Raw genomic sequence first — 20,752 nt, 5'->3', positions numbered from 1 at the left:
ACCTGCAGCTGCTCTGTCCTGGCTCCCTGAGGCTGAGCCTCAGTCCTGCTTACCTTCCGATGCTATCCCCTTGTCCCCTGAGCTCCAGGAGCTAACCCCTACTTGTTCTACCTCCCACCGGTGCCTGCTCACCTGCAGCTGCTCTACCTGGTCCCCTGAGCTCCAGGGGCTGCCTCCTGCTCCTCCTGACTCCCACCTACCCCTGCTCACCTGAGACTGCTGTGCCCTGGTGCTCTGAGCTCCCGAAGCTGCCCCCTGCTCCTCCTGCTTCCCACCAGCCCCTGCTCACCTGTGGACGATCTGCCCTGGCTCCCGGAGCTCCAGGGGCTGCCCCCTGCTCGTCCTGCCTCCCGCCAGCCATGCTCACCTTCTGATGCTCTGCCCTGATCCCCTGAGCTCCAGGAGCTGCCCTCTGCTTGCCCACCTCCCCCTGAGCCCTGCTCATCTACGACTGCTCTGCCCTGGTTCTCTGAGCTCCAGGGGCTGGCTTCTGCTCCTCCTGCCTCCCACCTGCCCCTTCTCACCTGCGGCTGCTCAGCCCTGGTCCCTTGAGCTCCAGGAGCTGCCCCCTCCTCTTCCTGCTTCCCACCAGCCCCTGCTCACCAGCAGATGATCTGCCCTGGTTCCCTGAGCTCCAGGGGCTGCCCTCTGCTCCTCCTGCCTCCCACCAGCCCCTGCTCACCTGAGGCTGCTGTGCCCTGGTGCTCTGAGCTCCAGAAGCTGCCTCCTGCTCCTCCTGCTTCCCACCAGCCCCTGCTCACCTGCGGCTGCTCTACCTGGTCCCCTGAGCTCCAGGGACTGCCTCCTGCTCCCCCAACTCCCACCAGCCATGCTCACCTTCTGATGCTCTGCCCTGATCCCCTGAGCTCCAGGAGCTGCCCTCTGCTTGCCCACCTCCCCCTGAGCCCTGCTCACCTGCGGCTGCTCCGCCCTGATCCCGAGTTCTGGGGCCTTCCCCCTGGTCATCCTGCCCGCCACTGGCCCCCGTTCACCTTCAGATGCCCTCCCCCGCTCCCCTGAGCTCCAGAAGCTGTCCCCTACTCCTCCTACCTCCCACCTGCCCTGCTCACCTGAGGCTGCTCTGCCCTGATCCCCTGAGCTCCAGGGGCTGCCCCCTGCTTGTCTTGCCTCTCACCAGCCCTTGCTCACCTGCAGCTGCTGTGCCCTGGTCACCTGAGCTCCAGGGGCAGCCCACTGCTTGTCCACCTCCTACCAGCCATGCTCACCTTCAGATGCCCTCCCCTGGTTCCCTGAGCTCCAGGGGCTGGCTCCTGCTCCTCCTGCCTCCCACCTGCCCCTCCTTACCTGCGGCTGCTCAGCCCTGGTCCCCTGAGCTCCAGGGGCTGCCCCTGCTTACCCATCTCCCACTGAACCCTTCTTATCTGCGACTGCTCTGCCCTGGCTCTATGAGCTCCAGGGGCTGCCCCCTGCTCGTCCTGCCTCCCACCTGCCCCTCCTCACCTGCGGCTGCTCTGCCATGGTTCCCTGAGCTCCAGGGGCTGCCCCCTGCTTGTCCTGCCTCCCACCAGCCCCTGCTCACCTTCAGATGCCCTCCCCTGGTCCCCTGAGCTCCAGGTGCTGCCTCCTGCTCCTCCTGCCTCCCTCCAGCTCCTGCTCACCTGCGGCTGCTCTGCCCTGGTCCCCTGAGCTCCAGGAGCTGCTCCCTGCTTGCCCATCTCCCACTGAACCCTTCTCATCTGCGACTGCTCTGCCCTGGCTCTATGAGCTTCAGGGGCTTCCCCCTGTGCATCCTGCCCCCCACCAGCCCCTGTTCACCTTCAGATGCTCTGTCCTGGTCCCCTGAGTTCCAGGAGCTGCGCCCTGGTCCTCCTGCTCCCACCTGCCCTATGCACCTGCAGCGGCTCGGTCCTGGTCCCTTGAACTCCAATGCCTGCCCCCTGCTCATTCTACCCTCCCTCAACCTGGGGCAGCAACATCACTCAGGCCACTGTTGCCCCCTGCCTGTCCTGGCACCCTGTGTCCAGGTTTGGGCTCTTTTTTCTGGCCTCATTTTTGTTTTTGCGGCACTTGGCTTGTTCCCTACACTGTGGAGCCACCCTGTGTCCAGTCAGGTCTCCCCAGCAGAGCCCCTTGCTCTTTCCCATGTCCCCCTCCTGGATGAGCTCCTGCATCCTCCTGTCCTGGCACTGCTCCTGCTCTGGAAGCCTGTCCATTACTCCCTGTCAGCTCCCTGAACCCATGGAGTCTCAGCCCCTTCTCTCACTCCAGGCCTGCTGTGCTCTGGGCCTTTCTGGGCCTCCCTGGACTCTTCCCTTCTCCCACCCATGCACTCAGCACCACTCTCTCCTCTTCTCCGCTGCTGACCACAGCCCTGCTCCCTGCCAGCAGGTGCCCCAGCCCCATCAGCTGGCTCTGAGCCCAGCCCCTGTCCCTTCCCTGTCCCTGTGTCTGCCTCTGGGCTCCTTCACTTCCACCCTCCCGTGCTGCTGCCACATCACCCTCCCTGCTCTGCTCCCGGCTCACCTGCTGTCCTTGGTCCTGGCTGAGAAGAGGGCCCCACGGCCAGCACTGCTGACCCTGCCCTGGGCTCCGGTGATGCTGCCGGCCTGGACAAGCCCCTCCGTTCACCTGCGGCCTCTCCTCCTCCCTCGCTCTGCTGCCTCCTCAGCTCAGGTCAGTCCTGCTCATGCTGATACCACCCCATGGCCAGCTCTGCCGCATCCTGTGTGTTCCTCGTGATCCCAGCCCGGTGGTCCTGGAGGCCTCCGTCAGCCTCTTGTGCGTCCTGCCCTGTTGACTGGGAAACCCCTGCCCACGGGCCCCGTCATCTGGCACTGGGTGGGCATCGGTGCCTGAATCCTGCCCACCTCCCGCATGCTGGCTCTGCTTGGGCCTCCATGTGGGGCCGGCCTCGCCCCAGCGTCTCCCCAGCCCCTTGCAGCCTGTTCGGCAGCTCAGGTCCAGGAGACCCACGGCTGCGCCCAGGCTCTGTCCTTCTCCTCCCAAGCCTGTGCTCCTGCCCTGTGCTGACCCCGCTCATCGAGGTGGGGGTCCCAGCCCTTCCTGCTCCGTCATGGTACATGTGGGCGGCCCCGCCCCCGCTGTCAGCCGCTATTTGTCTTCCTAGGAAATCACAGCTCGGCCCCCAGGTCCCCAGAGGTGGGAACTCCACCCCTGCACCCTGCAAAGACTAAGAACAGGATTGAAACCGGGGGCACCGCTTACTTCCTGAAGTTCCCTTTTCTTCTGGTGGTTTGTGTGTCAGAGGGCGAGGGGGAGTCCAGACACAGCCGAGGCTGCCTCCTGGGTGTGTGGGGATGGGGGTGGTGGGTGCCCCTATACTCATGGGAGAAGGTGGGGAGCCTGGACCTTGTGCGCTGCTCTTTTCTCTGTCTCTGAGTCCCTGGGGCTGGACTGAGACTGGCAGTGATTATGACCATTCTGCCCATGGCCTGAGTCTCTCAATACCTGGGCCTCTCACCTGAGCCTTCTGGTCCCCACTGGGCCCTGGTGGCTGCTTTTGCCTGGGTGTCTCTCCAGGTGGCCCTCACTCATGGTGCAGGGAGGGGAGTGTCAGCCCATCCCGCTGAGCAGCTGGCAAGGGCGAGCTGGGACGGAGAAGGGAAGGCGCTCCAGGGCTCAGGGCTGAGCTCACAGGCAGGGGCGGGTTGGGCTGCAGGGGAAACGTGTGCTTGAGACCAGGAGGTCCCAGGGCTGGCCCAAGTGGGCACTGTGTAGGAAGTCCTCTGAGGCTGGTGTTCCAGAAGGAACAAAATGGGCTGCCAGGGGCCAGGGCCACCAGCTCTGCTCCTGGGGGCCGAGGGGTTGTGGAGATGGATGAACACACTGAAGCTGAGTGGAGGTGGTACAGGGCAGTGTACAAGCAGAGGGGAGCCAGAGGGACCCATTCAGGGCCTGGGCAGACTCGGCCAGAGCCTGTGGTGCAGGTGAGGGGAAGGGGTCGGGGCAGGGCCCTGGGACTGAGCAGAGGGGATGGCCTGGCTAGGGGCAGGGCACTTAGCTTCCTCAAAGGCCAGGGGCACATCCCACCTGCAGTGAGACTCCAGGGCCACTGGACTACCAGCAGAGAGAGAAATAGGGTCTCCGTTGTGCTGGGGATGCTGGCACCATGCAGGGTGGGGAGGGCCAAGGTCAGGTGCAAGGCTCCTACTTGTGCTGGGGGAACCTGGACTGAGCTCTGCAGGGACCTTGGCAAGCGGAAGCTCTGGAGAGAGGGAGGAGCTGGGCGAGGACGAACGTGGAGGTGCGAGGTAGCAAGGGATGGGATGAGGCCAGAGGACTGGGCAGACCAAAAGCCTGAGGAGGTGTCACACAGGAAGTGTCCTGAATGTAACAGGAAGTGTCCGGAATGGAGTAGGAAGCATCCAGAATGGAACAGGAAGCATCCAGAGTGTAACAGGAAGCGTCCAGAATGGGCACCTGCAAAGGGGAAATTGTGTCCCTCCCACTAAATGTGCTCTCCACAAGGACCTGGCCCTCACCTCTGTCCCTGCTGGATCCCTGAGCTGGCACCATTCCTGCCCTCAGAGAGAATGTCCAGGAGACAGGTGGAGGTGCACGTGTGGGTCCGTGAGGAAATCCATCCTCCAGCCACCAGCTCCCAGTTGGCTCCCAGTCTCTGGTTCTGGCTTCACGCCATGGAACTCATCACGGGCTCAACCTCCCAGCCTGTGGGAGGATGGAGTGAGGGGCCCCACAATGCCCATGGCACACCCAGGGGGCTGGGGAGACTGCACTGGGCTCGAGTGGGGAGGCCTTATGTCGGCCATGGGGCTGGCAGCTCAGGACAACACTCATATCCCTTAGCTAAGTCCCTGGCAGCATAGCACCCCAGACTGCATGGCTTAAAAAACAGAAGTTTATTCTGTCCTGGTTCTGGAGGCCAGGTATCTGAGATGGTTGGCTTGGTGAGGCTGACTCCTGTGTGTCATGGGAGACTCTGTCCCAGGCTCTCTCCTGGCTGCTGGGCTTTGCCGGCCTTCTCTGCCGCTCCTGGCTTGTGGGAGCAGCGCCTCTTCACAGGGCATTCTCCCCACGTGCTGTCTGTGCCCAGATTCACCCTTTTGATGAGGACAGCAGTCATATCGGGTCAGAGGCTTGCCCTACTCCAGGGTAACCTCATCTGAACTTGATTGCACCTGCAAAGACTCTGTTTCCAAACAAGGTCACATTCTGAGGTCCTGGGGGTTAGGACTTCAACACATGAACAGTTTAACCCATGACAGTTTGCCCTCTGCTCCCCCCATAATCATGTCCTTCTCACATGCAAAATCCCTGCATCCCATAGCAACACCTCCAAGATGGCTAACCCCTTCCAGCACCAACTCTTAGTCCAAAATCTCAAAATCTCAGCTAAATGTCACCTGCATCAAGTATGGGAGAAACCCAGGCGGAGATTTATTCTGGGGTGAAATTCCTCTCCGTATGTGGACCTTTGTAACTGGACAAGAAGTTATCTGCTTCCAAAGTAGAATGATGGGACAGGCATAGGCTGGACATTCCCATTCCAAAAGGGATACATTGGGAGGGAGAGAGGAGCCATGGGTCCCAAGCAAGCCCAAAACCCAGTAGGGAAAACTGCATTAGATTTTTTTTTAAAGAAAACAATATACTTTTATTTTACCTGTTTAAAACATTTTTTATTATTGTTTTTAATTGACACATAATAATTGTATACATTTTGGGGTATATTGTGATATTTGGATACAATGGGTGATGATCACATCAGGGTAATTAGTATTGGGGGAATGCACCCCCAATATTTCAACATAGGTTCTTTGTGTTTTCCATAATTGTTGGCTGGCTGAGAAATAAAGACAGACAAATAAAGAAATAAAAAGAGAGGAATTTTACAGCTGGGCTGCCGGGGGTGACGTCACATATCGGTAGGACTGTGATGCCTACTTGAGTTTCAAACCAGCAAGTTTTTTGTTAAGGGTTTCGAAAAGGGAGGGAATGTAAGAACGGGGAGTAGGTACAAAGATCATATGCTTCAAAGGGCAAAATCAGAACTACTAATAAGGGTCCAACAAAGATCACATGCTTCTGAGGGAACAGGACAAAGGGCAAAAGCAGAACTACTGATAAGGATCCAACAAAGATCACAAGGCAAAGGGCAAAAGCAGAACTATTTACAAGGGTCTATGTTCAGCAGTGCAAGTATTGTTTTGATAAGCATCTTAAACAACAGAAAACAGGGTTCGAGAGCAGGGAACCAGTCTGACCACAAATTTACCAGGGCTGAGTTGTTCCCCACCCTAATAAGCCTACTGCAGCAGATGAGGGTGTATCTCAGTCCTTATCTCAACCGCATAAGACAGACATTCCCAGAGCGGCCATTTATGGACCACCCCCCAGGAATGCATTCCTTTTCTAGGGTATTAATATTAATATTCCTTGTTGGGAAAAGAGTTTAGTGATATCTTCCCTACTTGCACATCCATTTATAGGCTCTCTGCAAGAAGAAAAATATGGCTCCTTTTGCCCGACCCCACAGGCAGATAGACCTTATGGTTGTCTTCCCTTGTTCCCTAAAAATTGCTGTTATTCTGTTCTTTTTCAAGGTACACTGATTTCATATTGTTCAAATGCACATGTTTTACAATCCATTTGTACAGTTAACACAGTTATCACAGTGGCCCCGAAGTGATGTACAGCCTCAGCTTATGAAGCTAACAGGATTAAGAGATTAAAGTAAAGACAGGCATAAGAAATTATAAAAGTATTATTTGGGAACTGATAAACATCCATGAAATCTTCACAATTTATGTTCCTCTGCTGCGGCTCCAGCCGGTCCCTCCATTCAGGGTCCCTGACTTCCTGCAACAATTAGCATATCCATCACCTCAAACGTTTATCACTTCTTTGTGCTGGGAACATTCAAAATCTGCTCTTCTAGCCATATGAAAATATACAATAAATTGTTGTTAGTTATAGTCACCCTGTGGAGTTAGAGAACACCTGGACCTATTCTGCCTAGCTGACTGTAATTTTGTATTTATTAACCAACCTCTAGCTATCCCCATCCGGTCCCATTCCCAGCCTCTGGTTACCACTATTCTACTCCCTATTTCTATGAGATCAACTTATTTAGCTTCCATATATGAGTGAGAACATGTGATATTTGACTGTCTGTGTCTAGCTTTATTTCACTTAACATGTCCTCCAAGCTCATCCATGTTGCCTCAAATGACAAGATTTCATTCCTTTTCATGGCTGAATAGAATTCCTCTGTGTGTGTGTGTGTGTGTGTGTGTGTGTATAAATACTACATTTTCTTTATGCATTTGTCTGTTGATGGACATGTAGGTTGATTCCAACACTGGCATTGTGAATAGTACTGCAATGAACATGGAGTGCAGATATCTCTTTGACATAGATTTCCTTTCCTTTGGATAAATACCCAGTAGAGGATGGCTGGATCATGGGACAGTACTCATTTCGATTTTTTGAGGAAGCTCTTTACTGTTTTTCAATGGCTGTGCTAATTCCAAAGGCAAGATTTCAACCAATAGTGCATTCAAGCTCCCCTTTCTCTGAATCTTTGACAGCAGTTTTTTTTTTTTTGTCTTTTTAGTAATAGCCATTCTAACTGGGGAGAGATTATATCTTATTGTGGTTTCTATTTGCTTTTTGCTTATGTTTAGTAATGCTGAGCATTTTCTCATATGTCTGTTGGCCATTCATATATCTTCCTTTTAGAGATGTCTATTCAGTTCCTTTTTTGATTTTAAAAAATTTTAAATATTTTTTCATTTGCCTTTTTTAATAAAAATATTTGTTTTCTTTTCTGTTTAGTTGTTTGAGTTTCTAATATTTTCTAAATATTTAGAATATCCGTTGTTGGATGGAGAGTTTGCAAATATTTTCTAACATTCTGTAGATTGTCTTTTCACTCTGTTGATTGTTTCCTCCTGCTCAAGTGATCCTCCTGCCTTGGCCTCCCAAAGTGCTGGAATTGGAGGCGTAAGCCACTGCATCTGGCCTGGTATCATTGGCTTGCTCCAGAATTTAGAGAAAAGCCTTCAACTCTTGCATGTTCAGTATGATGTTGGCTATGGGTTTGTCACATATAGCTCTTATTGTGTTGAGGTATACTCCTTCCATACCTAATTTGCTGAGAATTTTTATGAAGGGACAATGGATTTTATGAAATACTTTTTCTGTGTCTGTTATGATGATAATATGGTTTTTGTCCTTCATTCTGTTGATGTGATTTGCATATGTTGAATCATCCTTGCATTCCTGGGATAAATCTCACTTGATCATGGTAAATATGTTTTTAATGTGCCGCTGGATTCAATTTGCTAGTATTTGGTTTAAGGTTTTCATCTATTATCTTCATCAGAGTAATTAGCCTATAGTTTTCTTTTTTTGTGTGTCCTTGTCTGGTTTTGGAATCATAATAATCACATAATCATAATCATAATCATAATCACCATAATAGTGGCCTCATATAAGGAATTTAGAAGAATTCCCTCCTCTTCAATTTTCTGGAAGATTTTTCAGAAGAGTATGTATTAGTTTTTTTAGTGTTTGGTAGAATTCCCCAGTAAAGCCATTGGATTACAGTCGAATTGACATTTTGATTGGAATGTCATTGGTATTTCAATAGGAATTTCTTTGGGCTTTCCTTTGATGGGAGCTTTTTACTACGGATTCAATCTCAATGCTCATGACTGGTTTGTTCAGGCTTTCTATTTTTTCTTGGTTCAGTCTTGGTAGTTTGTACTGTCCAGAAATATACCTGTTTCTAGGTTTTCTAATCTGTTGGTGTACGGTCTGTTTATGCTAGGTTTTCTAATCTGTTGGTGTACAGTCTCTAATGATCCTTTGTGTTTCTGTGGTATGAGTTGTAATGTTCCTTTTTCATTTCTGATTTCATTCACTTGGGTCTTTTTTGTTTAGTCTAGCTAATTATTTGTCATTTTTGTTTACCTTTTGAAAAATTCAATTTTTCCTTTTGTTGATCTTTTTTTTTTTTAGTCTGAATGTCATTTATTTCTGCTCTGATCTTTATTATTTCTTTCTTTCTACTAATTTTGGGTTTGGTTTGTTCTTGATTTCCTAGTTCCTTGACATGCATTTTCAATGATGAGATTTATTTGAAATCTCTCTATTTTTTGTGTAGGTATTTATTGCCATTAACCTCCATCTTAATGCTGCTTTTTGCTGTATCTTATAAATTCTAGTACTTTGCATTTCTATTTTCATTTTCTTTGTTGACATTCTAAAATTCCCTTCTTAATTCCTATTGGTCATTCAGGAGTATATTGTTTAATTTCCCATGTCTTTGTACAGTCTTAAAACTTCCTTTTATTGATTTCGAGTTTTATTGTGGTCATAAATGATATTTGATATAATTTAATTTTAGTTCTTTTAAATTTGTTGAGACTTGTTTTGTTACTTACCATATGGTCTATCCTAGAGAATGTTCTGATGTGCTGATGAAAAGAATGTGTATTTCACAGCTGTTGGATGAAATGTTGTGTAAATATCTGTCAGATGCATTTGGTCTAAAGTGCTTTTTAAATTGAATGCTTTTTTGTTGACTTTCTGTCTAGATTATCTGTTCAGTGCTGAAAGTGGTGTTAAGTTCTCAATTACTATTGTATTGGGATCTATCTCTTCCTTTCTTCTGCTTGATCAAATCTGCTGTTGAAGCTCATCACTATATTTTTAAATTTTATTCATTGAATTCTTCACCTGCAGAATTTTAGTTTGGTTCTGTTTTATTTCTATCTTTGTTGAGTTTTTGATTCATACTATAAATTACTTTCCTGAATTCATTGAATTGTTTATCTGTTTTCATGTATCTTATTGAGTTATCTGAAGATCATTATTTTGAATTCCTTTTCCAGCAATACATTGATTTCTTTTTCATCGAGGTCTATTAATGAGAGTCATGTTCCTTTGGTGGTGTTATATTTCCTTGCTTTCTCATGTTTATTGTGTTCCTGCATGGATGTCTGTGCATCTGGCGAAATAGTCACATCTTCCAAACTTTCAAGAGTGGGATTTTAGAAAAAGAATTTCACCTGCAGTTGGGTTTAGTGTTTTGGTTGGGAAAGTGTGATGACTCTGTTTCTGAATAGGTGCAGTGGCAGAGCCTCCGTGCATCTTCTTCAACTGCATTCAGCCTCAGCAATAACTGTGGGCACTTCAGTGGCCTAGGCTGTGGATGTAGTGGTGGCATAGGTTTTTAATGTACTCAGTGTCCAGGGCTTTTGGAGTCCTCTTCTTCTTGTTTCTGCACAATGAGGAGACTTAGTCAAGGGGCTCTCTCTCGGTGGCAGGTCTAATGTGACCAATGTGCAGCTGCAATGGTGCTGGGTTCCAGGTGCAGAAAATTAGAGTAGCTGTGCAGCTGGGGTCCTAGTCTCCTGGTTTCAAGAATCTACTGTGGCACCTGGGTCTTGGGGTGTAGGTTCAGTTTCTGTGGCAAGGTTAGATTAGGTTGCTCACAGTGCTAGGATCTGTGACTTTGAGGCACCCCTTAACAGTTTTTGCTCAAGGGGTCAGGTTGCAGCTGTGAGTCTATTCCTGGGGGGTGCATCATTGATCCAACTCTGGGAAAGAAGGGGTGTTCTGGAGGTGTGGACCTGGGGAATAAGGGATGGCTGCAATTCGGGAAACTGAACCAAACAATGTAAACTTTGGTCCCAGGGGATGAGGCACTGTGTGGTATTGACTGTAGACCCTAGGATGGTGGGGCTCAGCAGGACCCCAGACTCTGTGAGACCAGGTACAGTGACAGCAGGTATCCCAAGATGGCAGAGCATAGCTGTAATTTGGGCCTTGGTAGGGGGCAGGCAGGGAACAGCACAGTGCTGATTCTACTTCCCAGGGAGAGGGTGCCTCAGCAGCTCAGACTCTAGGGGCCTAGGCAAGCTCCAGGGAAGCAGGGCACCACAGTTGTTTGCCCTGTCAGGTGAGATGTCTCATCTTAGCCACTGCTCTGTTTCCCTGGGACATAGGGTGCTATATCAGCTCAGCCTTGGGATGTGCTGCTGCTCAGCTTAAGCCAGGGCACTGATTCCCTAGAGGGTGATGTGTGGCTTCAGCTCAGGCCTTCTCCACTGTAAGGAAAGGCCTGCATTTACGTATCAGTGGGTGTGATTGTTCTGAGTGTTCCAGGCACCATTTCCGTAGGATACAGGTTGCTGCTTCAGCCTAGGTACTGCAACGTGTGACCTTCTGGGTGGCCAAGGCATTATTTCCTGGGATGCAGGGTGATGCTTCAATGTAGACACTAGAAAGGCATGATTCCTCTGCATGGCCAAAGTCCTGTTTTGCTAGGAGACAAGAAACTGCTTTAGCTTCGACTCAAAGGGTCGGGGGAGGGGTGGGTAGAGCTGATCCACTTGACTCTGTGAGGAAGGGTTTAATAGATGCCCATACCTTGACTTGGAGACATCGGGCCACTAGTCTGGGTTGTTCAGTGGCAGCTTAGCTTCAGGGATGATGAGGAGCTGTGGCTACTCACTCCTCGAGTAAGACACACTCCAGCCAAAGTTCCTATTCCCGTGTAGTGAAGCAGTAGCCATGTGGGAGTGGGGTACGGTGTCAGCACCTTTTTTGGGGAGCACAGCTGTGTGGTCTCCTGGCAACTCCCTCTAGTGCAAACTGCAGGGGACCGCAGTGGCGAGGTCTGCAGGTGTCCAGGGTGTTAGTGGGTGCCGCTGGGATCCTCTTGCTTACCTCCTCATGTCAGAAGTTCCTCCGGATTCCCAGATAATCCTGGTTGGGCGAAGGAGTAGTGGAGGCCGTGTGTTTCCTTCTGTTGTCTATGTGGCCAGCCCACATCTCTGTGCGTATCAGGGTTTCTCTTACTCCTCTGATGCACTCAGTGCTCTCCCTCAGTTATTTTCATTAAAATAGAGTTGTGTAGTCACTGTTCTGGCTGTCTTTACGAGGATGATGAGCACTAGCGGCTTCTAGTTGGCCCTTTATTAGATTTAAGGCTCAAGATTCATCCTCCTCAGTTAATGCTCCATCTTCCAGGCCCACTGGGGTGGCCCCACGCTCTGGGCCATGGTGGCCACAGCAGCCCCAACAGCCTCCTCACCTGTGGCTCTGATCTCAAAGTCTCTCTTTCTTCATTTTGTCTGGTCTCAATTTTTTTTTTGTTTTTTTTTTTTCATGCCAGTCTTTACTTTTAAATGATTATTACTACACTGAGTAATAAGATGTAACAAGTTCTTGAATTCTATCATCTAGTAATTTTGATTAAGAAGCTGAAGCAATTATACTAGTAGTATTCACTGTTCTAGTTATTAGCAGGAATGGACTACTTTAAGGCTGGCTGATGCTTCACACAGGTTATAAAAACTGCTACTTTTTCATAGATAAAGCCCCTGACCTTCAAAAAAGCATTAAGGAGAAAATGATTTAATTCCTTCCTTTCTTTAAAGGATTGTTTTGTTTTGTTTTTTCTTTTAAACTTGATAAAGAAAAAGTCAACAGTGATATATATATTTGTGTATGTATACATATATGTATGTATATATGTATATAGCTTGAGCCAAATTGCATAATAAATAGACAATATTTACCCATTATATTCCTAAGAAACATGAGGTAAAAAGATGAAATCTTTAGAAAAGTTTTTTTTTGAGACAGGGTCTCACTCTAGCACCCAGGCTGGAGTGCAGTGGCATGATCTTGGCGCACTATAACCTCTGCCTTCTGGGCCCAAGTGATCCTCCTGCCTCACCCTTCCAAGTAGCTAGGACTATAGGCATGTACCACCAAATCTGGCTAATTTTATATTTTATTGTCGAGACACGATCTCACTATGTGGTTCAGGCTGGTCTCAAACCCCTGAGCTCAAGCCATCTGCCCGCCTTGGCTCCCGAAAGTGCTGGGATTACAGGCGTGAACCACCATGCCCAGCCTAGATAAATTCTAAGTCTGTACAAAGAAACTAGATTTGTTTCTCTCCAAAAAGTGAATGGGCCTACTATATAATATACAGAGATAAGGTAATGTCTTCTTATGAGAATATAACTAGAGCTTCTTATTCCATGAGGGCATCTAAAATGCCAATCCATGGAACAGGTGCTTCTCTTTTCTTACCCATTTATGCGATAGTTTTCAGGGATTTCTGGCTGGATGCCTCAGACAAAGGCCAAAAGTTGATCTAAGACTTCTTCCCTGCTCTGCTGGAAGTAGGTCTGGAGGATGGTCATCCTGGGTCTGTGAGATCCTAGTGCTGCAGCTTCCTTGGCCTTGAACTGTTTCTCCTTCTGCAGGCAGTGCTGTTCAATTTCAGCCTGAGCTGCTGCTTTGGGCTGCTTCAGCCTCTGCTTCTTTTGCTTGTGGGCCCAGGACACCTTCTTGGTAGCCTGCCTCTCGGCCTGCAGCAGCTGCTGGATCGCCTGTGACTGACTGGCCATGGCCGTGGTGACTCTGAGACCGAGGTGAGCAGCCTACATCCGCTCGAAGGGCCCTTGGGTCAGCTGACCCAGCCACCTCAGCACTTCCCTCTTCAGCTGGTCTCTCTCTTCTCACATTTTACTGTAAGCTGCAAGGAGAAATCAGGAATGCCTTCAACAATTTTCTTAGGAACTTCCTCAGCTAAACATCTAAGTTCATCATGTATAATTTCTACTTTCCACAAGACAGGAGAAGACAGTTCAGCCAAGTGCTTTGCCACTTTTTAACAAGGGTCACCTTTCTTCTAGTTTTCGATAACACGTTCCTCACTTCTGTCTGTAGCCTCATCAGAGGCACCTTTAACATTCACATTTCTAGCAACATTCTGTTTGTGACAATTCATGTATTCTCTAAGATGACAGATGTTTTCTCTACAGCTCTCCTCTTTGTTTCTGAGCCCCCACTGGGATCACCTTTAATGTCCAAATTTCTTCCAATAGTCTTCAAGGAAACCTAGGCTTTTTCTAACACACACCTTAAAACTCTTCCAGCTTCTACCCCTTACTGAATTCCACGTTTTTGCTACTTATGACCCCTGGGTTCACTGAAAACTTACTGCTCACTTCTGATTCTTCAGTTTTTTTTTGGCAACATGCACAAAGTGGCCTGGTCTTGTTCAACCCAGTTGTAGGCCTGCTATCTTGTAATGCTGGGGCAGCCTCAGCCAAATCCTGTGCTCAGCTGGTGTGATTGGGCCTCCCAGCGCTGTACCCTGTGGGCGCTTGGGCTTCACTGGGAGAGCCTAAACAAGTATCTTTCAGTACCGTGCATGTCACTCAATGTCACCCCTAGAGATTTGGGGGTGAGCAATAATATGGCGTTCCTGATATGATTTAGATGTTTGTCCCCTCCAAATTCCATATTGAAATATGATCCCCAGTGTTGGAGATGGGGCCTGGTGGGAGGTGTTTGGGTCATGGGGGAAGATCTCTCATGAATGGTTTGGTGCCATCCCCTTGGTGATGGGTGATTTTTCACTGTATTAGTTCATACAAGAGCTGGTTGTTTAAAAAAGCATGATGCCTCCTTCTTATCTCTCTTTCTCCCTCTGTCACCATTCTCACCATGTGACATGCTGGCTCCTATTTATTTTTTTGGATATGGAGTTTCACTCTTGTTGTCCAGGCTGGATTGCAATGGTGTGATCTCGGCTCACTCACTGCAACCTCTGTCTCCTGTGTTCAAGCAATTCTCCTGCATCAGCCTCCCTAGTAGCTGGGACTACAGGCATGCACCACCATACCCAGCTAATTTTGCACTTTTAGTAGAGATGGGGCTTCCCCATGTTGGTCAAGCTAGTCTTGAACTCCCTCCTGACCTCAAGTGATCCATCTGCCTTGGCCTCCCAAAGTGCTGGAATTACATGTGTAAGCCACCATGCCTGGCCTATGCTGGCTCCTTTTTTTGCCTTCTGCCTTGATGGTAAGCTTCCAGAGGCCTCACCAGATGGAGATACTGGCGTTATGCTTCTTGTACAGTTTGTAGTGAGCCAAATAAACTCTTTTTCTTTATAAATTATCCGCTTCAGATATTCTTTTATAGCAATGCAAAATGGATGAAAACAGAAAATCGGTAGCAAGGAGTGGGGTGTTGCTATAAAGATACCTGAAAATGTGAAAGTGGCTTTGGAACTGGGTAATGGGCAGAGGTTGGAAGAGTTTGGAGGGCCCAGGAAGAAGATAGGAAGATGGGGGGAAATTTGGAACTTTTTAGAGACTGGTTAAATAGTTGTGACCAAAGTGCTGATAGAAATACAGACAGTGAAGGCCAGGCTGATGAGGTCTCAGGTAGAAATGAGGAATTTATTGGGAACTGGAGTAAAGGTGATGCCTGTTATGCCCCCAGTAAGGAGCTTGGCTGTATTGTGTCCATGTTCTAGGGCCTTGTGAAAGGCTGAAATTAACAGTGATGACCTAAGTTATTTGGTAGAAGAAATTTCTAAGTAGCAAAGCATCCAAGAAGTAACCTGGCTGCTTCAAATGGCCTAAAGTAAATATGGGAGCAAAAAATGACTTAAAGTTAGTATTCATAATTAAAAGGTAAGCAGAGGATAAACATTTGGAAAATTTGCAGCTGGCCATGAGGTTGAGAAGAAAAGAGCCTTTTCAGGCAAGGGACCCAAATGCCTTATGGAGCAACCACTTGCTAGAGAGATTAGCATAACTAAAAGGGAACTAAGTGCTAATAGCAAAGACAATGAGAAAAAGGTCTTGAAGGCATTTCAGAAGTCTTTGGACAGTCTCTCCCATCACAGGCCCAGAGGCCTAGGAGGATGAAATGGTTATGGGGGCCAGGGCTGGGGTCTTGCTTCCTTGTGGTATCTTGGAAGGTTGCTGCTCCAGGTTCAGCCAAGGCTCAAAGAGTCCCAGCTGCAGCTCAGGCTCCACTCCAGAGGTGTAAGCTGGAAGCCTTGGTAGCTTCCGCATGGTGCTAAGCCCACAGGTTTGCAGAATACAAGAGTGAAGGAGGCATGGCAGCTCCTACATACATTTCAGAGGATGTATAAGAAAGTCTGGGTGCCCATCCAAATCAGTAAAGAGGAAGTCAGACTGTCGCTGTTCACTGATGATATGATTGCATACCTAGAAAACCTAAAGTTCATCCAAAAAAGCTTCTAGATCTGTTAAATTAATTCAGTAAAGTTTCAGGATACAAAATCAATGTACATAAACTAGTAGCACTGCTATACACCAAGAATGACCAAGCTGAGAAACAAATTAAGAACTCAATCCCTTTTACAACACCTGCAAAAAATAAAATACTTTGGAGTATACCTAACCAAGTAGGTAAAAGATCTGTACAAGAAAAACTACAAAACACTGCTGAAAGCAATCATCAATGACACAAACAAATGGAGACACATCCCATGCTCATGGATGGGTAGAATCAATATTGTGAAAATGACCATACTGCAAAAAGCAATCTACAGATTTAAAGCAATTGCCATCAAAGTTCCACCATCATTCTTCACAGAAATATAAAAAACAATCCTAAAATTCATTTGGAACCAAAAAAGACTCCACATAGCCAAAGCAAGACTAAGCAAAGGGAACAAATCTGGAGGCATTACATTACTGAAATTCATACTATACTACAAGGCTATAGTTATCAAAACAGCATGGTACTGGTATAAAAATAGGCCTTAGACCAATGGAACAGAACAGAGTATCCAGAAATGAAGTCAAATACTTACATCCAACTGATCTTTGACAAAGCAAACAAAAACGTAAAGCGGGGAAAAGGACACCCTATTCAACAAATGGTGCTGGGATAATTGGCAAGTCATATGTAGAAGAATGAAACTGGATCCTCATCTCTCACTTTATACAAAAATCAACTCAAGATGGATGAAAGGCTTAAATCTAAGACCTGAAACTATGAAAATTGTAGAAGATAACAGTGGTAAAACTCTTCTAGACATTGGCTTAGGCAAAGACTTCATAATCAAGAACCCAAAAGCAAGTGCAACAAAAAGAAAAATAAATAAATAAATGTGACCTAATCAGACAAAAATGGTTCTGTACAGCAAAAGGAATAATCAGAGAGTAAACAGACAGCCCACAGAGTAAGAGAAAATATTTGCAAACTATGCATCTGATAAAGGACTAATATTGAGAATCTACAAGGAATTCAAACAATCAATAAACCAAATAATACCATCAAAAAGTGGGCAAATGACGTGAATAGACAATTCTCAAAAGAAGATATACAAATGGCCAACAAACATATAAAGAAATGCTCAACATCACTAATTTTCTGGGAAATTCAGATTAAAACTGCAATGAGATACCACCTCACTCCTGTAAGAATGACTATAATTAAAAATTAAAAACTGATAGATGTTGTCATGAATATGGTGAAAAGGGAACACTTTTATACTGCTGGTTGGGAATGTAAACTAGTACAACCACTTTGGAAAACAGTATGGAGATTCCTTAAATAACTAAAAGTAGAACAACCATTTGATCCAGCAGCATCACTATTGGGTATCCAGAAAAAAATAAGTCATTATATGAAGAAGACACTTGCACACACATATTTACAGCAGTGCAATTGCAACTCCTTACAGTTGCAAAAATATGGAACCTGCCTAAATGCCCATTGACCAATGAGTGGGTAAAAAATGTGGCATATATACACCGTGGAATACTACTCAGCCTTAAAAAGGAATAAAATAGCAGCATTTGCAGCAAGCTGGATGGAGTTGGAGGCCATTATTCTAAGTGAAGTAACTCAGGAATGGCAAAACAAACATCATGTGTTCTCACTTATAAGTGGGAGCTAAGCTATAAGGATAAAAAGGCATAAGAATGGTGTAATGGACTTTGGATACTTGAGGGCAAGTGGAGGATGGAGGTGAGGGATAAAAGATTACATACTGGGTACAGCATACACTGCTTGGGTGATGAGTGTGCCAAGATCTCAGAAATTACCATGAAATAACTTATCTATGTAACAAAAAACCACCTATTTCCCTAAAACTATTGAAATAAAAATAAAAAAAGAGAGAGAGACAATAAAGAAAGCCTGGGAGCACAGACAGAAACTTGCCACGGGGTGGAGTTCTCCCACAGAGCCTCCACTAGGGCAATGTGGAGGGAAAATGTAGGGTTGGAGCCCCTTCGCAGAGTCCCCACTGGGGCAATGCCTAGTGGAGCTCTGGGAATGGGGCTGCTGCCCTCCAGACGCAAGAATGGTAGAACCACCAGCAATTTGCACCCAGAGCCTGGAAAAGATTCAGGCACTCAACTCCAACCCATGAGAGCAGCCATGTGGGCTGCACTCTGCAAAGCCATGGGGGCTGATTTGCCCAAGGCCTTGGGAGCCTGCTCCTCACACCAGTGTGCCCTGGATGCAGTACATGGAGTCAATGATTATTTTGGAGCTTTAAAGTTTAATGTTTTTCTCTCAGAATTGTGTGGGGCCTGTTGCTTCTCCCCACTCCCTTTTTTGGCTGATTTATCTCTTTTGGAATGGAAATGTTTACCCAATGCCTGTACCATCACTGTATCTTGGAAGTAGCAACTTGTTTTTGATTGTACAGCCTCATAGGTAGGAGCATGCCTTGAGTCTCAGATGAAACTTCGGAGTTTTGATTGAGTAGATGCTAGAGCAAGTTGAGATTTTTGGGCACTATTGGGAAGGGATGATTATATTTTGCAATGTGAGAGGGACATGACATTTGTGGGGACAGTGTGGAATGACATGGTTTGGATATTTGTCCCCTCCAAATCTCCTGTTGAAATGTGATCCCCAATGTTGGAGGTAGGGCCTAGTGGGAAATGTTTGGGTCATGCCATGGATCCCTCATGAATGGCTTGCTGCCATCCTCTTGGTGATGAGTGAGTTTTGCTCTGTTGGTTCACACAAGCGCTGGTGTTTAAAAGAGCTTGGCATCTCCTCCTTCCCTCTCTTGCTCTCTCTCTCACCATGTCACATGCTCTCTCCCTCATCACCTTCTGCCATGGTTGTAAGCTCCCTGATGCCCTCACGAGAAGCAGATGCTGGCACGAGGGTTCTTGTATGGCCTGCAAAACCCTGAGCCAAATAAACTTCTTTGTTTTATAAGTTACCGAGCCTCAGGTATTCCTCTACAGCAATGCAAAATGAATGAACAAAGCCAGTTGTACTTTACCACCCCATCATGGAGGCTAGAAGAGGAATTGTTTTTATCTGATTCTACACTCCTCTTCAGCATCAGAATGTTCTAGGAGCACCAAAGGAGCTCAGGTGGAGATGAGAATGGCCTCTCCTCCTGGTGCCCACCCCTGATAGCTGGGGTGAGCTGTCTTGCAGATGGGAAGACTTGGTAGTCTGCTCAGGTTGACAGCCTTATAGCCTATGGTGTCTGACAATGAGCCCTGTCATCACAACTCCTCTGTTATCAGCTCTGACAAGCCTGGCCCTCAGGGTCTCTCTCCAGCTGGGGTCCCCGGGCTGTGGGTGCCATGACCCACCTGGCTCTGCCAACATCCTCCAGGCTGGCACCCCACGTGCCCCACAGCCTCTGTCCTTGGAGTGGACTCTGGCCTGCCTCACTCCTTGGGAGCTGGATGGTCAGCTCCTTGGGTGGGCTGGCTGCCTGCAGGAGATCAGAGGGAGGAGATACTGATGCTAAATGGTGACACTGGGTGTCTCCTTGCAGGGTGGCCTGGACTTTATTGCCTTCCTCAACAGACAGCCCAAGGAGCCTCTGTTCCTGCAGATCTCAGAGTGGCTCGCTCTCCTCCTCCAGTGTGTGTGGGAATGGTGCTTGCTTTTGTAGGGGAAGAAACATCTTCCCCCCTTCAACCCATCTTAGGTTCATTAACTGGGGTCTTGTCAATTAGATTAACAAGATATCAACAAGAGAAAAACAAACAGAAGTTTACTAACATGTGCATTATGCCTCCATGCCGGAGCCGTCAGAGATGAGGAACTCAAAGGAGCGGTTGGAATGTGAGCTTACGGAGCATCTTAGCAAATGGGCAATCATTTTTACAGAATTGGCAAGACAAAGCAAAGGGGCTTTCAACCTGTAGGGCAGCAAATTCTGGGAAGTAAATATATAGGTGAAGCTAACAGAAGATAACTTGATAGTTTGTTGTGTAGATTCCTCTAGTGCCTTCTCTGGGCTGATAAGCATCTACGGTTGTCTCCAAGGATTAAGAATCCTCTGCTTTTCCTGGTAGAAAGGGAGTGGGCAGAGATTTTCTTCTTGGGTATGCTTCTTTATAATTGTCTTCAGCTCAAAATTATTCTTGTTTGAAAGTGGCACATTCTGCTACTCTTCACTCTGCCGGGGCCGGCTCTGGAGGCCTCAGTGTCCCAGGGGCTCTTGCATCAAGCCCAGACCTGTGTCAGCAAGGTGTCCTTCCATTAAATCCTTCCTAAATGATTTAGTTGGAGGTGCAAACCCACAGAGTATTGCTGGAGGCACGTGGGAGAGTGGCTGTCAGGCATCGTCTTTGTCCATTAAGTTGCTATAAGGGAATTCCTGAAACTGGGTAATTTATAAAGAAAAGAGGTTTATTTGGCTCATTGTTCTGCAGGCTGTACAAGAACCATGGTATGTGCAGAGATCACATGGGGAGAGAGGAAGCAAGAGAGAGGGGAGATGCCAGGCTCTTTTCAACAGCCAGTTCTAGCAGGAGTAAGAGTGATAACTCACCTTCAAAGGAGAGCATTAATCTACTCATGAGGGATCTGCAGCCAAAATCCAAACACCTTCTACCGGGCCCCGTCTCCAACACTGGGGATCAAATTTCAACATGAAGTCTTGGGGGACAAACATCCAACTGTAGAAAGGGTCCTTCAGGGACTCTCTCCCTCCCATTTAACTTCAAGCCTGAGT

At 47.6% G+C, this 20,752-nt stretch overlaps 1 protein-coding gene, 1 long non-coding RNA gene and 2 gene segments (V, D, J or C); 1 reads left to right on the top strand and 3 right to left on the bottom strand.

The window, feature by feature from the left end:
- Window positions 1–20,752, bottom strand: part of LOC126958568 (immunoglobulin heavy constant gamma 1-like) — a 510,670-nt gene that overhangs the window by 9,355 nt on the left and 480,563 nt on the right.
- LOC126958570 (immunoglobulin heavy constant gamma 2-like) overlaps window positions 1–20,752 on the bottom strand; it is a 186,921-nt gene that overhangs the window by 96,568 nt on the left and 69,601 nt on the right.
- LOC126958621 (uncharacterized) overlaps window positions 1–20,752 on the top strand; it is a 150,272-nt gene that overhangs the window by 74,863 nt on the left and 54,657 nt on the right. The gene's annotated exons all lie outside the window — the stretch shown is intronic.
- Window positions 13,101–13,379, bottom strand: LOC126958613 (V-type proton ATPase subunit G 1-like). Its single transcript, XM_050796968.1, has one exon. It carries the CDS (start codon window positions 13,377–13,379, stop codon window positions 13,101–13,103), a length of 279 nt encoding a protein of 92 aa, XP_050652925.1.

Source organism: Macaca thibetana, chromosome 7 (genome assembly GCF_024542745.1).
Source record: "Macaca thibetana thibetana isolate TM-01 chromosome 7, ASM2454274v1, whole genome shotgun sequence".
NCBI classification, from domain to species: domain Eukaryota; kingdom Metazoa; phylum Chordata; class Mammalia; order Primates; family Cercopithecidae; genus Macaca; species Macaca thibetana.
Note: the sequence above shows the minus strand (reverse complement) of the source record. Positions and strands in the feature narration are given on the sequence as shown.